Source organism: Lepeophtheirus salmonis, chromosome 4, assembly GCF_016086655.4.
Source record: "Lepeophtheirus salmonis chromosome 4, UVic_Lsal_1.4, whole genome shotgun sequence".
Lineage (NCBI taxonomy): Eukaryota > Metazoa > Arthropoda > Copepoda > Siphonostomatoida > Caligidae > Lepeophtheirus > Lepeophtheirus salmonis.
Genome location: NC_052134.2, coordinates 29,868,480 through 29,884,827, shown reverse-complemented (window position 1 = coordinate 29,884,827; position 16,348 = coordinate 29,868,480). Strand labels below are relative to the sequence as shown.

Here is a 16,348-nt window from a genome sequence, read left to right as displayed (position 1 = left end):
TTCTGAAAAATAGGTGTAGGAATATCCCTTTTTTAAATTGTTTTTCATTCTCTTACTGAATCCATAATCCTCTAAAATCCCTCTTGGAATCAAGAAACGAACATTTCAAAGCTGATATCGAAATATAATTTCTATCATGCTATGATCAGAAGAGGGTTGTTATCGTAATGTGCGTTCTTATGTAGGTGGAGATGTTGTGAAAAGATAAGAGCCAAATCAAACCTCGACCTTTATTCTCCTCTTGAGCATGAGTAGCTCCTGGGACAAAAAAAAATCATTATAGTAGCCAAATTCAGTTTGTAAATCGTCTCCTTTAAGATACAACTGTTAGGATAGGTATTACAACCCTTCGCAACGTCAACATTAAGATCACCGATCAATATAAGTGGTATAGAACTATCCACGTGGTAATCCATAATTTTCTGATGGAAAAGAATTCATCTTGTATTGGGGCCATACGCAATAATTAAATACAATACCACATCACCATTGCAAGTATGAAAGTTGTGCCTCTCGCTAAGGGAAGAATATTTTTTGATTCAAGATGCTACTTTAATATTTCTTTTATATATTAAAGTTAAGACTCATATTTTTTTCGCTTACCTGTAAAAAAAGGTTAAGAAATTCGTTGGTAAGGACCAAGGACAACCATTTCTACAAAAAGAGGACAAAAAGGGATTTTACGTATATTCTGTAAGAAGATTACATCAGCCCCAAATGGTAGAATATATTTCATTAATGTATGTCTTTTTTTCCGGCCCCTTCCTCCCATGACGTTGAGGATGATTATTTTTTTTTTTAATGGATTAGGTCATTTATATAGATAGAGTTTTATCTTTGTACGGTGAATATTATGAGCAACCTTGATGCTCTAAAATAAGATGCGATTGCAAGTCTGGTTCTGAGTTATTTGCATTGTTTTGTCCATTTTTTAGATATTTTTTTTAGAATTAATGTAGTTTTTTTTTATATTTTATTCTTAATATTTTTTCTATACAAATATACTTAAATTCTCTACATTACAAAGATTGATAAAAAGTATACATGGGTTGTATAATACTGCAATTTGTAATATTTTTTGCAAAAATATTAGCTTGTCTACATTTTCTAATAATAAAACAAGCTTTATCGGCATTCACTATATCGCCAGTGGTCGAAAGAACATTTCGATTGAGACAGATGCACATGTATTTGCGATGTATTGTGAAGCTAAAGCTTGGAGATACAACATATGTCTATGATATTAGATAACTGAATAAAAAGTTCTCAATAAACGTTATATTTAATATAAAATAGTTGTATTCAATTTCCTTGGATTCTTGGAATAAATTTATGGTAAAAAAATTGATGCCATTACTTATGAGAGGACCAATGAGGAAATACTATTATTATAGTTAAATATTATTATTAAAACTATTATTAATTAAAACATAAGTTATTTCATAATCTATTTATTTTTCGAAGAAAATTTTATAAAGACTTTATAAACGAACCAATAAATCAGTTCAATAAAGGAAATGATACTAAATCCAATGCAAAGCCCGAGTAGCCCCCCAATTTGTCCCATAAACTCGATCGTGGTTAGTTTTTTCCGTCTCGAATACTGAAGCACGGCTGATGTATCAAAGTAGAAGTTGACAACAGCTATATCTGACTCAAAAGAATTGTAGAATTGTTTTCTAGAATATAAGATATCAAGCTTTGAGGTGCCGAGTTTATATTTGATATCATCTGAACGGAATTGGGATTTGTATTTATTATTGACAAGTTTATTTAATTCCACGTTGCCATATTGTCGTATTATGATTTCCTATTTTAAGTAAATTTATAGATATGGTTACAGGAAAGTTCACCGCACTTTTTTCATCCCTGGAAAGTTTACCTCTCTAATTACACTCCAAAGCAAGTTTATCACTATAATATACTATTATTCTTCATGTATATCCTTTAATAAAAATACATAACCAGGGTTTATACTTCACAAACGGAGACAGATACATGCCTTAGACATAAAATAAAGGTTGTTTAGAATTCTGAGTTAGATAACTAGATTAGATCTATTAAAAAACACTTTTTTGAGTTTTGTTAGGTTTATGTATTTTTTCCCATGCTTTGACATGTGAGAAAAAAGAAAAACTTCATACTTCTTCCTCAATTATTGGAAAAATAATAGGCAGCATAGGTTTTTAAATTTAAACTGTCTAAAGACGAGACAATTTACGTTTAAATCTATTAATGTCTTGTTGCAAAAAAAAATACGCTAAGTGCTACTTTTTGGCAAGATATTAGTGAATTTCTTGAAAGCTTAAAATATCATCCATTTTGATTGCCGGCTCTTAAATCTACAAAAAAGAGGAAATCACGGGTTTTCAGGTTCCAAACACTGTAGTATTAAAGCAAATATTAACCATCAAATTGATTTGTCCGAATAACTCTTCCAGACTGTCCCGGAGTCTCCTGTTAAGATATCCTTATGAAGTAATACATTACTTTATAAAAAAAAATTTATGGAACTACAATTTACAATCAAATTTTTGAAAGCCCCATAGCTAAATGAAAAAAAAGAAGAATGTTTACGGACGATGAATGAAATTGTGGCATCTTGCAAAACTACAAGAGCTGATTATAGGGAAATTACCGAATTACCAGTTATTTTACTTGGAGGTACTCCTCCTCATGGAATTCACTGGAAAAAACCTGGAGCCATGCATCAGGCAAAGATGGATGGCCAAAAACATATATTCCCAAAAGATGTAATTATTTCATGAAGGAATAAATACAACTTAAGTACTGTGGACAAGCTTATTTGGTGAAATACATTTATTTCTTTATTTTATACCCCAATGTAGATGAGATTAACTATTGCAGGAGACACTCCTTTTAATGATTTGAAGCTTTATCAAGACATTATATTATTTTCAAAAATTGACAATATTTTAGTAGAAATTTTTTCAAATGAACTTAAAAACCATAAATGGTACGTAAAAGAAGAAGTAGTAATATTGGCATAATTTAGCAATATTTTAAATGATAAACTAAAAAGAAAAATAGAAATAAAATTATATTTAACTAAAGAGCCTGAAAGTTTTAGAAAAGGAAAAACTTATTTTCAAGAAATAACATCAAAGACTACAATTGATTTATTGATTGGCCTGGAATCCCATCTTTAATTTAAAGATAGATTGCCTTCAAAAGCCTATTAAATCATGGCGCAGTATAAATAAATATATTGAGGCAAAAAATTATGTAAATAATCTTTGCATTATTAATGACATTGCAGAGAGATGAGTTAAAATGATGTCAGACATTGCAAATGTCATTACAAAGGATCCGAAGCAAAGAGAATGTCTTTTACAAGCAGTAGAATTTAATAAAAAAAAGATTGAAAGTTTTAAGAAGGATATTCTTAATATCAGTATGAATAAGTAAAGTTTGTATAGATAATTTTAATGAGTTTATAATGTTTTAAAACGTTTTTTGTTATAACTGTTTAAAAATAAAGAAAATATATAAAGTCAAAAGGAATTATTTTGATAGCTTTCAACAAATTTTCTAATATCCTATGACAAAAAGAATAGAAGAGTATCATTCGTATTTGTCTAAACAAGCTAAAGAGCTTGTGTTTAATGCACTTCGAGGATCTGGAGCCCATATAAGTGAATTGAAAGCACACACTTTTAGCCTTTTATACGTTCTTATTGTAAAATGGTAGTTCCATAAAATCCTGCTTAACTAACAGACAACTTTTTTTTATAAAATAATGTTTACTGTCTTAGCACAAACAATAATTTTTATTTGTACATTTTTTAAATTTTACTTCATAAGAAAAAAAAATTTACTTCATAAGGATATCATAACATGAAAACCGAGACAGTCCGGAAGAGTTATCCGGACAAATCAATTTGTGGGTCAATGTTTACTTTAATAATACAGTGTTTGAAAAGATTTCTTCTTTTTGTAGCTTTAAGAGACCTCAATCGAAAGGGATCATATTTTGAACATTCAACAAATTAGCTAATATCATGCCAAAAAAGTAGCACATACCGTAATTTTCTCGGTACAAGACATAACTAGATATAAACGTAAATTGTCTCGTCTTTAAAAAATTTATAATATAAAAACCTTGCTGCCAACTATTTTTCTAATAATTGATGAAGAAATACTACTTTTCGAGAAAAACGACAATTTCCAAAACTTTAAGCAAAAAGTTCAAGAGTCTAGGAAATATTCAAGACCCACAAAATATTGAAACCTAACAAAACTTAAAAAAGTGGGTTTTTTTAATAGGTCTAACCTAGAGCTATGTTTTATTCTGAGCAGACCATATTTCTGGGCTCTGGAGGACAAGTTTATTTTTGACAAATATATTATTATTATTTTTTTTATATAAAACAAGATCAATTTTCTGTGTCTCTAAGTTTTTTTTAAAGTTTAGGTTGAAGATTCGAAAATGCATCAAATATACTAAAAATCCAAAAAACGAAAAAGGAAGAATCTACATATATTAAATACGAATTAAAAAAGGGAATTACGAAGAGTATTAGCGAGTTTGTCTTAGTATGTATTAATAAAATCATTCGAAATAAAATATTTAATGCGGAAACGTCCTTGTTTTATAAAAAATATAATAGAATCATTGGAGAAGGTAAATTAAGGATGCTGTATAATTAGCATATAAATGTTCAATCTGTATTTCAAAATATTTAAAATAAAAATAAAAATAATTTGAGACAATTGGCAAAAGGAGTGATAATTAGATTAGTAATCTATTATTATCGATATTCTATTTAAGGGAATTATAATATATCTAAGCCATGTAGCAAAAATTATATAAGTTCACAGGGGCGTTCGGAGGATTGTGTAGATATTTTTTTTTGGAGGGGAGGGGTTGTGATTCTTTCGGAAAAAAATCCCTAATTAAAATTTTATAATTTTTTTTTTCTATCTTTTGTAAAAAAAATTCAAAAATCAAATTCAGAAGAAACTAAATTTTTAGAAAAAAAAATCTAAAATTTTTATTTAAAATATTAAGATTTTTGGAAAAATATTTCTAAAGCTATTTACAAAAAAATTCCGAAAGGAAATTTTAAATTTACTTTTTTTTTTACAAAAAAATCAAGAATCCACTATCATGAGCAAAAAATCAAATTTTTTGGAAGTTATTTCAAAAAACCAAAGTTACGCACAAAAAATTAAGTATTTTGAAAATAATTTCAAAATTTTAATTGTTTGCTCTGCTGGATAATTTGCCTGCATGACCTTTTAAAAAAATAAAATCTTTCAAAACTAATGAAAATATTTTTACTTACAATTTTTCTTATTGACTCCAAAAAAATTAAGGAAAAAAAATCCTTAATTGGGAGATATCTACATCCCCTCCAACCAACCCCTACAGACGCCTTTGGTTCATATTTAAATTATGAACTGAATTTTTCCAGAGGATGAACTGATCATGGAAGAAACTTTCCTTTCAAGGAACTTACTTCGGGATGAACTTTCCATATGATGAACTTGTCTTGGGATGACAAAAAGGGAGAAAAAAACGCGGTGAATAGATAAATATGTAGTATATTCAAATTCTGAAATATATAACCCTACGTTAGTGAACATCTTTTAGATAGATTTTAGGTTTTATCGATTTCTGAAAAAAATCCGATAAATTAATTAGTAAACGAATTGTAGAAATAAACTAAAGCTAATCTAATAAAACACACGGCCTATCAGAGGACTTCTTTAAAATTAAATTTGCCTATTGCCACCTATGCCACTTATTTTGAGATATGGCATCCCAGGGATGCCCTCTTCACCACCATCATCTGAAACTTTGCCCCTGGTTTGGACGCTATTCTCAGAGCCACATTTTTGAAAATTAAGCGAATTTGATTTCGGGATAAGGAGTTTACATATACGCAAAATTACAGTAATTAATCAGTATCATATTAGATTTGGGCATCAACAAGATATAATTTGGACCATTATATTTGAAATATTATAATTTCATTTTCTATAACAACTTTCATTAAAATTAAAAATTTGCGAATGATTCCAAGAAAAAACATTTTTCAAGACTAAAAAGTGTTGTTTTTTTTTAAATTCTGAGAGATGTTTCCAGCATTAAAATCTATTTTAAATAGATTTCAAGCAATTATTATCAAAATAGGGGGTGCAGAAAATTCCAGTTCACTAACAAAGAGTTAAAAAACAATTACTCTTACCGAACCAAATATTTGAGGATCTGGTAAATCATTAATCTGAAAGGTACAGAAGTAAGACAGATCTAAATTTCTCAAGTTACATTCTCGGAAGGGAAGAGTAGCAACAGAAGAGGAATAAATTGTGGTAATGCAGTCTGGTTGGCAATCACAATCATTCTCTGTAACGTTCTTTGAAGCTCTATAAAGAATAAAAATTACAGTTGAATACGATATAAATGATTTACACTGAAATGAGGGAACCTCAAAAATTGATTTGCCTTCCATGGACCACAAATTTCAACCTCATTACTCAACATAGGGTAATACCAGGGTGTGCAAGATGCGTGTTTTCGGGCATGAAGTAGATGACATTCAAAAAGACAATTATTTCTTGAATAATGTTTAAAGTATTTGAGTTTCCTTTCATAGCTAAAATAACAATTTCGTTTTTCAGTTGGGATTTCCTTGGGAAAAAAATAATTGATTATGTTCATAAATGACTAAAAATCAATCTTTGTGAAATGCAGGCCTCCATTGAGAATGGGCTGGAGGGGTTGGAGGCAGGGAATTTTGTTTTATCATTGGGGCAAATTATGGTGCTAGAAAAAATTTAATATTTGAAATAAATTTAGAAAAAAAATTAATTTTTGTGAAAAGCTATGGAATTTAGATTTTTTTTTTCCTAATAATTAAATTTTTTGTTAATAGCTATTGATTTTTGAAATTAAAAAATAATAGTATTTTAAATTTAATTTTTGAATTTTTATGAATAGCTATAGAGTTTTGTATTTTTTTTGATAATTTTGATTTTGATTTTTTGAAGTCGACATTATTAAGTGTTTCCTTAATCTTCTCTCTAAGGTACATTCTAAATTGTATTTCATAATAAAATAATATATTGATTCTGATTATCTAAGAAGGATATTGTGGGGTGAAATGTGTATAGTGTATGCGTTTGGAGACTTCTTACAAGAAATTATGTTATATGTTGTTACCTTGATTGCATCATCCAACTTTTCCTAAAAAAAAAAACAAAAAAAAACAGAAAAAAATAAAAATCATCTGGTATTTAGCCAAATAAGTGAATCATACCATCTGCTACTTATTTCTTATGAACTCTCAGACTATCATTGTCATCAGCTCGTCACAATTTTTTTAAATAAATTACAAATATGTATATCATTCGTAAATTAGAATCCACAAAGTATTTTATTTTATACCCTTATATCAATACTGCTGAGTAATATTTTATTAAAAGCGTAGCTATACATTAGCATTTGTATATGATAGCCAAAATTTATTCATTAAAATAATAAAATGGCCAATGAATTTAATTATACGAAGAGGAAACAAAAAGAAATTGTATTCCAGTCCTTTTGGAAATGGAGCATAATTATTATATATCTTACACCATGCAACATGACTTTTTTCCCCGTAGGATGAAGCCCTCATTTATTTTTGTTATATCAGCCGTAGAACACGAATATGGCGATTAAAACTTTAACCGATATCAGCTTGACCTATTTTTTTTAAATCACGTTTTTAGCGTATAACTACTATTCAGTGCCATATTTCGATAGGTAAGAACTATATAGATGAAAATAAGAGTAAATATAAATTGATACAAACATATCAGAATTCGAAAATCAACTATTAATTAATTTATCTTTATTTTATCATTAATAAAATAAATATATTACCTCCAAAAAATCAAGTAAAATGAAGGACTTAAAGACCTTACTGAAGTTATAGAATATACTGTATAATTCTTCTTTTTTTTAAATACTTCTAAAAAAAAAAAAAAAAAAAAAAAAATAACAAAAACTGAATTGACCAAAAATCAATTAAAATTAACCTTTTTTTAAATTGAATCATAAAGTCTCTTCTATCAATTCAGATACGATATTAATCACTTTAGTAGGAAAAAAAAAGATAATAGCTTGTAAGTAAGATATTTTTTGTTTCTTTTTCTTTTCCTCCAATCAGTGTTCTTAAGATTAACGGCTCAAATACGAATTAGTTCTTACTAAGATGCGAACGGTTATAAATAAGTATTGAATAATTATTCTATATTTGGATGAAGTGGCCAAATACTAACAGATTTTGGGCATTTTTCTTTTTCTTTTTGGACGAAAGGCTGATCGATACAATCAAGGTAATTATTGTATTAAGGATTAGGGACACGATTCCTTTTTATTTAAGTACAAAATTTGGTTAAAATGTAAATAAAGTTAGAGACTTGTATCCTTCTAAATTTTGGTTTTGGACCTGGATCTGAAAGTTGGGGTAGTCTGAAATTTACTCGGTATTAACGTTTAAAGAAATTGAAGAGACTCGGATACGAAAAAATGTAGATCTGTTCTATTTTTAACTATGGCAGCCTGTAAATTAATTCAATAACTATAAAGCAATAAAGGGTTAATACCCTTTTGAAACTAAAGCATAGAAGATAGACAATACTTACTCTAACTTGGTCGTCTGTAACAATATCGATGGCAGAAAGAGACACGTAGTTATTTCTCCCAGCTGCAATTGGAATGGATCTGCGTGATAAAATAGGGAATTGCCCTCCTCCATCTATATATGCATAAAATCCAGTTTCATCTGACGTCACGGTTGAAGTATCTGTTAAATATGTATTGGCATCCAAAATAACAGTCAGACCATCTTGTTTTCCGTCACTTGGATAAGGCTCACCTGATGTTTGTCAAAATAATAACATTATTTAATTACTTCCACGCTGATTTACCTCTTTCATCCCAATATGAGGGCAATTTTGGAGAAAATTTAGACATTTTCCTCTCTTTTTCGTGAAGTGAAGCCAGCTTCTCCGAAAATATACTTTTCTTAAACATATCTTCAGCCTTTTCCAAATTGAAAGAGCAACATATCCCACCATCAGTTGGAATGGGTTGAAAGAGAGCAGCACAAGGAACAGGTCTATTTTTCCACCAGCATTTCCGTAAAAATGATGCTGAATAAAGGAAGGATAAGAAAAAAAAACTCAAATAAGTATTGATAACATTTTTTCTATGGGTTTATATCTAGTGGTCCCTAAAATCTTAACGCTTTGAATTTGAAACTTAAACAATATATTATTTATTAATTAATTATAGAATCACATCCAAATTAATATTATAAATAGATGTCTGTCTGAGCTATCTTAATGACTAATGTAGACCCTTTAGCGGCAATGATGGATTCACAGTGCTGGCTAACAGTGGCTTTGAAGGCCGGGGTGTTTGAATGACAGACACTGCCCCCTTGCTCTCAACCTGCAACCAAAAGTTAAAGTTGAGGGGGTTGGCCCAAGGACTGTAAAGGGACTAAAAGTTTCAAAAAAGAGTTCAAAGAACTTAAAAGACTCATTCAAAAAATTCTTGCAACGGAAGAGACTGGTTTTGCTTCACTCCAAGTAGGCAATGATTTTTGCTGAAATATGATGGGTGGTGTTCATCATCATGGAATATAATTGGTGAATAACAAATGAAGATTCAGAACCTCAATGTTTTCTAAAGTCGTAGAATACGGATTTGAAAATAAGTTTACTTTAAAAATGAAATAATTGGAAATAAATAAATCCTGTGTATAAAATACGTAAATATGAAAAAACAAAGTACTTGTTTGATATTAGTGCCCCAAAAAAAAAAAAAAAAAATATATATCTCTCTCTCATAGACATTCAAAAATAGCATATACTCACCATCAGTAAGAGTGATTTCATAGCAAGGTAACTTATCAAACCAAAGTAACTCAAATAATTCTGTATAAGACTTATTTTTATCTAATGTCTCAAAAAAGTCATCTATTGTGGATCGTATAAACCCTTGATATTTTTCAATTTTCTGTGAGGCGGTTGGAGAAAGAAGTCGCTCTACGGGAACCTATTAAAACTCAAGGTAAAATAAATTTTAATTATAAATTAATTATTATCGTTAATACGCAATTTTTACCAAATCGTCTTCCTCGTCTTTTTTTGAACAAATTGAAATATATTTGACGCAAATCATTGGGTAAGTATCAGTACAATCCACTGAATTAAAAATTATTTCTCCAGAATATCCCATCCTAACTGTTAAACATTTTCCCATTTCAAAATCATCATTTATCAGAAATTGTTGGCCCTGAGAGATAAGATCCTTCAAAGTCTTTATTTCAAATTCAGATGTTCCAGCATCAACAAAAAATACACTTTCTATTCTACTTGAATAATTAGAAAGTCTTGCAATGTACTGTAGGATACTTAAATCTTCTTGTGTTTTGATTTGGAATGTGGAGCCTCCGAAGTAGCTACACCAATAATTATATTGCTCTTTGATATCGATAGTTGGTGTAAGAAAAACACAAACAGATAGGTTTTTAACAAAAGAAAAACCTCTTGGGCATAGGTCATCATCGTCTACTAGAAAAAAGGAATTCCGTCAATACATTATATAAAAATAAATTTTGGGATGTATCGCTCGTAATATTTTTCTTTCCAGCCCAGTCCCATCTTAAAATTATAAAGATCCGTTCAAATTCAGGAGAGTCCGCAGGGGGTGAGCTGAGTCCACCCCTTCAAATATCCAAATTTCCAAAAAAACTAATTTTTGAAATTTATTTTCTTATTAATCTAATTTTCTAGGAATTTTGGAACTTTTTTTTCCGAAATATTTTATATTTAAAATTTATTTTAAGAAATTTCTTATAAACAGTGAAGGTCTTTTGAAATTTTTTCTAAGAAATTAAATTTTTTTTTTTAAATTTTTTATTTTTAAACTCTTTTCCCAAAGTGTTTAATATTTGATATTTTTTTCAAAAAATAAAATAAAATAAGGAATTTTTAACAGAAATACATGGGGATTTTTTTTTTGAATTTTTGGAATAGTATATATATTTTGATGGAACGATAAATCGGAATCTGGTGTTTTGTCTGGAATCAGAAAAATTAATTTTCAGTGAATAACTATTTGTTTTAGATCTTGTATGACTTTGGCAGTTGAACATCATTAGTAAATAAACCTATGTAACTGTAGTTTTTCTTTATTTCAATTAAATTAACTTGGCTTTAAGTGATTTTACCATCTTGGAGTATAATTTTTTATTAGTTTGCTAACTCCCTATTGGTAAAATTAGGTACTTTATAATACTATGAGTGACATGATGCAATGTAAAGGCAATTTAAAATATGGAACATTTTCAAGCACTGATAACAGGGACAAGACGGGACGGCACTGATTTTAAGTCTAATATTAAGAACAGATATAACCCGGATGTTAATAGTGTTGTATCATAACTCATAAAATAATATGTGTAAATTTACCATAAGAGTTATTATCTATATAGGTAGTATTGGTAATATTTTGATTAGAATCATGATACTGTTTGATTTCCTTCATACTACAAGGATCTAATTCTTTAGTTGCAATGGTGGAACGAGCTGTTGCTTCTGGATTAATGGACTTCATAAGTCTTATGACGTCCCGAAGATAAATATCAGTCGAATTCAAATAATGTTTTAAGTAATCTATAATTAATAAAAAATTATTTGCACAAGATCCATTCTTTTGAACACATTTCTCTATAAGTACTTGAATATTCATCAATTATTATTAATTTGTTAACAATTGTTTTAGGATTGACAGAAAAATATCATTTGTCTCACCTCTAAAGTACTCGATCTTATACTGTTGAATACTGGCAATACTGGTATTTCGAACGTCACGAAGATATGTCTCAAAACGCATGTTTATAACTTTTTCCGTTACATCTTTAATGTTACCCTGAAATAATAATGAAGATTCAAGGTCATTTCGTATTATAATTATACAATTAACACATGGGCTGAAAACTCCTGGGCTAAACAAAAAAAAATTGCTTCTTGAAAAACATTATTATTCGTTTTATTATTTGCTTTTTGGAAAAAAGTCCCCGTAACACTTTTCAAGCCATTCCTTAGCTTACATCACGAATGTATTTTCGATCCATTGTTTTGGAAATAAAAAATATAGAGTCACACTTATAACAATAGCTCACAATAACTCACAGACTAAAGAAGATATTATTATGAAATTTGGACACCTGTCTTTTAAAGGTTGGTATTTACTTAAACTTGAATGCTATGTTTTCCCATGTTTAAAAATGCCGTAGTTAAACAATTTATAATTTCTTCTCAATACTTTATACGTAAATTCAAAGGAGATACTAACAAAGAATAAAACGGCAAAAATAACAAAATCGTTGGTAGTCATAACTAGCAAGGCTAAAATCATTAAATTTTTCCTAAATATTTATTCTAAATTAAGATACTTTAAAGCTTTTTTCAATAATTGAGATCAATAATAAGGTCCATACTGAGATAAAACAAATATACCAAGACTGAAAAAAAACTGGGAAAACAACATTAATAAAACAACTCAAAATATGCATTGAGAAACTTAATGTTTAAACTAAATTGAATACTGCGGAGTTTAAAAGCATCATGGGCACTAAATAATGTTATACTTATTTTTAATATACTAAAAAAATATTTATAATGTACTGGATATGCATCTTGAATCAGTACAAACCTTTGAAATCTGAAAATGTATTTATTCAACAATTAATGAGGGTTGAGTGATTGCAATGAATTTATATTAAGATATATTAAAGTATAAAAAATTAATTAGTAAGCCAAACAAACTCTTTAGCTTACGTACAAGTCGAGAAAATTAAACTTGACTGTGAACAAAACTTTTTAATTAGCGCAACCCAAGCAGTTGGGCGTCTCCTGAACCACCGTTTATGCCATCAGCAAGTCCAAACGTTGGTGACGAAGAAAGACTATGTCAAAAAGGCCAAAGAGGTCTCGGAGGAGTTAAAGAAAAAAGCCTAGGTAGCCTATAGCTAGCAAAAACGTGAGTGAAAAAGACCATACTGAAGGTGGAAAGGATACATTATAGCCCGAATGCCAATCCCGTCGACTACACATTTTGGGTGTATTTCAAAGGTCTGCAGTGTTTGTCATCCAAACACTGCAGTCCTTACAGCCACTTCCATCCAGTATTGTGACGCTATGAGAAAGGACTAACTCTGAATGAGTGCCAGGCCTTCTGCTCCCGCCTGGAATCCATCATTGCCTCTAAGGGCGTCTAAATAAATGATTTAGAAAGCTCAGACACATATCTATTGATGGTATACATTTTGTTGAAATTCTATTGTTAGTAAATGAATTATTTATATTTTGTTAAAGCTTAAAGTTCAAAGTTTTCTGATTTTATGGGTCACTCTGTATAATCATTCTTTTTAGAGTTTTTCCTCGTATTATGATCCCTCTTTTCTGTAATATTATATCTCATAAATACAGAGCGTATTTTTCAAGTTAATATGTTTGCTTTGATACAAAAACTATGACCAAATCTGCATCTTTCCTTGATATTATATTGATTAAGCTATTTTTTGGGTTGTAGGATTGATTAATTTCCGGATAATATACTTTTTCCAAATGTAAATAAAATAAGTTTCATTTACTTAAAAAGTTTTTGTTTTATTTTATAATAATGATATTTACTTTAAGCCTTCTTTTATACATTTTTGAAAATCATATCAGTTAGTTGACGTCCCCGCAAAATTACATACCGAATAAGCTGAACTTTAATATTTTAACAATGAGTGTTTTTTACATTTTTTTTGTTTCTCTTTAAATAAATTTTCAATGAGAGGTTCTAGTGAGAATATATAAATTGTCTTATTCAGAGATAAACAAAAATTAATAAACACCTTATTTCATTTTATAGTTGTGGAAGATTGGTTTATATAGTTTTTATTTTTTGACCATTCCTCAAAAGTCTTAAAATGTTGGTTTTTTCATAACAAAACCGGTTTACTTAAAAAAAATTCCTTGTGCTCAATTAGAGTATTTATTAATATACAAACTTATACCAACCTTGCAAAGGGCAATTGTAAGTTGTAGTAGTCAAGGGAATTGGCATCACGGCTGTAGTGGGGGAGGGGGGAGTGTATGCAAAATTGTCAAAAAAGAGTTCAAAAGAACCTAGAAGACTCATTCAAAAGAGTTTTGCAACGGAGAAGATGAATTTCTTTCATTCTTGGTGTCAAAAATGGGCGCCTTTCCACCCTCACAAATATCTTTCCACTTACTTTTTTTTTACTCTCTGGACAGTTTGGTGTAAAACCACAAAATATCTTGTATGGACCTTCTTGATTTTGAGAGATTGGCCTGCGCTATTTTCTTGAACTCCCTCATGTCCAGATTGACCTTTTTGACGGAGTTTTTCTTCTTTTTCAACGTTTTAGACTTGCTGACAGCGTTGACGGTGGTCCTGGAGACACCCAACTGCTTGGAGTGCGTGAATGAAAATTAATCGGTTAGGTTCCTAAGCTAGAAAGCTCAGGTTTGTTATATTTTGTAACTAATTGTTTATGATTTAATATCTCGGAATATGAATTAATTTCAATTACTTCAGCCTTCATTAATTATTTAATCAGTAAATATTCAGATTTCAATAGACCACCCGGTATATAAAATATGTTCACTAAAAAAGTGGTAAAAACCTTCATCCCTCCTAATAATATTATTTTTAGGATGGACTAAATGTTTTTTTTAAAACAAAGCTCAATGCTGAAATTACCAAGAAACAAAGACTTTCTTTCTGTTTTCATAATTGATTTAAATTGAAATTGTCTTTTTCTATTTATTTGAAGTTATAATGGATAAGCCTCCTTTAGTTAGTATTTTTAAGTAGTTAGTGAACAGGGGTAAAAAATTACATAAATTAAATTAATCTGAATAATAAGATATAATTTGTGATTATCATAGTTAAAAAATGATCATTTTATTTTTTTATGAAAATTTCTATGAAATATGAATTCTCTTTAACGAATTTTAGGTACTAAAAATGTATTAATTATTTTTAATGAACTTGAGCGTGATATAAATATTAATAGCCGATATTATATCAGCAACAACGAAGAATATCTCAATTTAAAAAAATTGGAAATTGGAAATCTACATAAAGTATATTCAGAATATTAAAATTTACCAGTAATTCGTCAATAAAATATACTTTTGCAATAACAAAGAGCTTTTATTTCTTTCTAAAGGATGTTTAACGAGCATATATAAACTTCTATAAAATCTATTTTGAAGAGATTTCAAACAATTTTATAAAATTTAGGGTTCAGAAAATCCTAGTTCACTAACGAAGAGTAAATAACTAATTATGTATGTTTAATATCTGACATATGCATTATTCAGATTCAAAGAGGAAATTTAACACAGTTGAAAAAATTCTTGAAGAAATACTCATACTTACTTGATTACATATCGTAATTGCAGGAAATCTGATTTTTCTTATGGGTAAACCCGTAGTTGCTACGGTCGTAAGAATGGGATCATCCTGCCAGGCTTGGTATGCATCTTTTGACATGATAGCACTAAGTACTATTGATGTTATGACAATTATTGCCCAGAGTATTCTAGTAAATATACTTCCTTCTGGCTCAAAAATATAGTGTATTCCATGAGTAGTTGAAACTCCGGCATAATTGGTCAGGAATCTTAAAAATGGATTCTTTGAACCTGAGTCGAGTGTTATAATGAATTAAATCAAAGCAAGTCTTAAAAAATATACAGACCTAGGCTATCTTTTTGCTTAATTTTTGAGTTGCGTTTCCTTTCTCTAATCTTAGCTCGGAACATAGTACCACTCATAATCTTATTAGCCGTCATTCTTAACTCAGTTGAGAGATCCAACTGACAGATAATGTGAACTTGTTGTAGTGTTTCCTCTTTGCCCTTAATATTTATTTCTTTGAATAATTGATGGTGTTCAAAGACACTAATTGCGTGAATAAACGATATGTAATTAACTTTGAGTGGATTACATGTTTGAGTTCCTTCCATAACTACGGATATTTTCTTTTTTTTATGGTCCTTTAATTGGTTAGATGGAGTTGCACAGATTAGTTATAAGTAAACATTATAGCATTACATTAACTCCATCTGACCATCTTTTGGTGATATCAATATACATATTTCTTTCGCTATGAATTACTTGGGTGCGAACTTACACACATTGAATTCAAAAAACTAACTTATTCCGAGTGAGTTGTCAATGAGCTACGACCATATAAGACATTGTTTTGAAATTCGACCCTCAATTCACTGCCAGAAT

General features: G+C 29.3%; 1 protein-coding gene across 2 annotated transcripts; it reads right to left on the bottom strand.

The window, feature by feature from the left end:
• Nucleotides 1–1,435: 1,435 nt before the first annotated feature.
• On the bottom strand, nt 1,436–15,924 carry LOC121116246 (uncharacterized). Of its 2 annotated transcripts, none has more exons than XM_040710492.2 (11): nt 15,810–15,924; nt 15,488–15,753; nt 11,839–11,956; nt 11,497–11,700; nt 10,148–10,596; nt 9,898–10,078; nt 8,944–9,168; nt 8,659–8,891; nt 6,456–6,658; nt 6,216–6,393; nt 1,436–1,810 (listed from the first exon to the last, which is right to left on the bottom strand). In XM_040710492.2, exons 1-11 carry the CDS (start codon nt 15,901–15,903, stop codon nt 1,448–1,450), a joined length of 2,514 nt encoding a protein of 837 aa, XP_040566426.1. In that variant the 5' UTR covers nt 15,904–15,924; the 3' UTR covers nt 1,436–1,447. The 2 variants fall into 2 exon arrangements, with proteins under 2 accessions (XP_040566426.1, XP_071743893.1); XM_071887792.1 differs by having other exon boundaries at nt 10,148–10,593.
• Nucleotides 15,925–16,348: the final 424 nt, after the last annotated feature.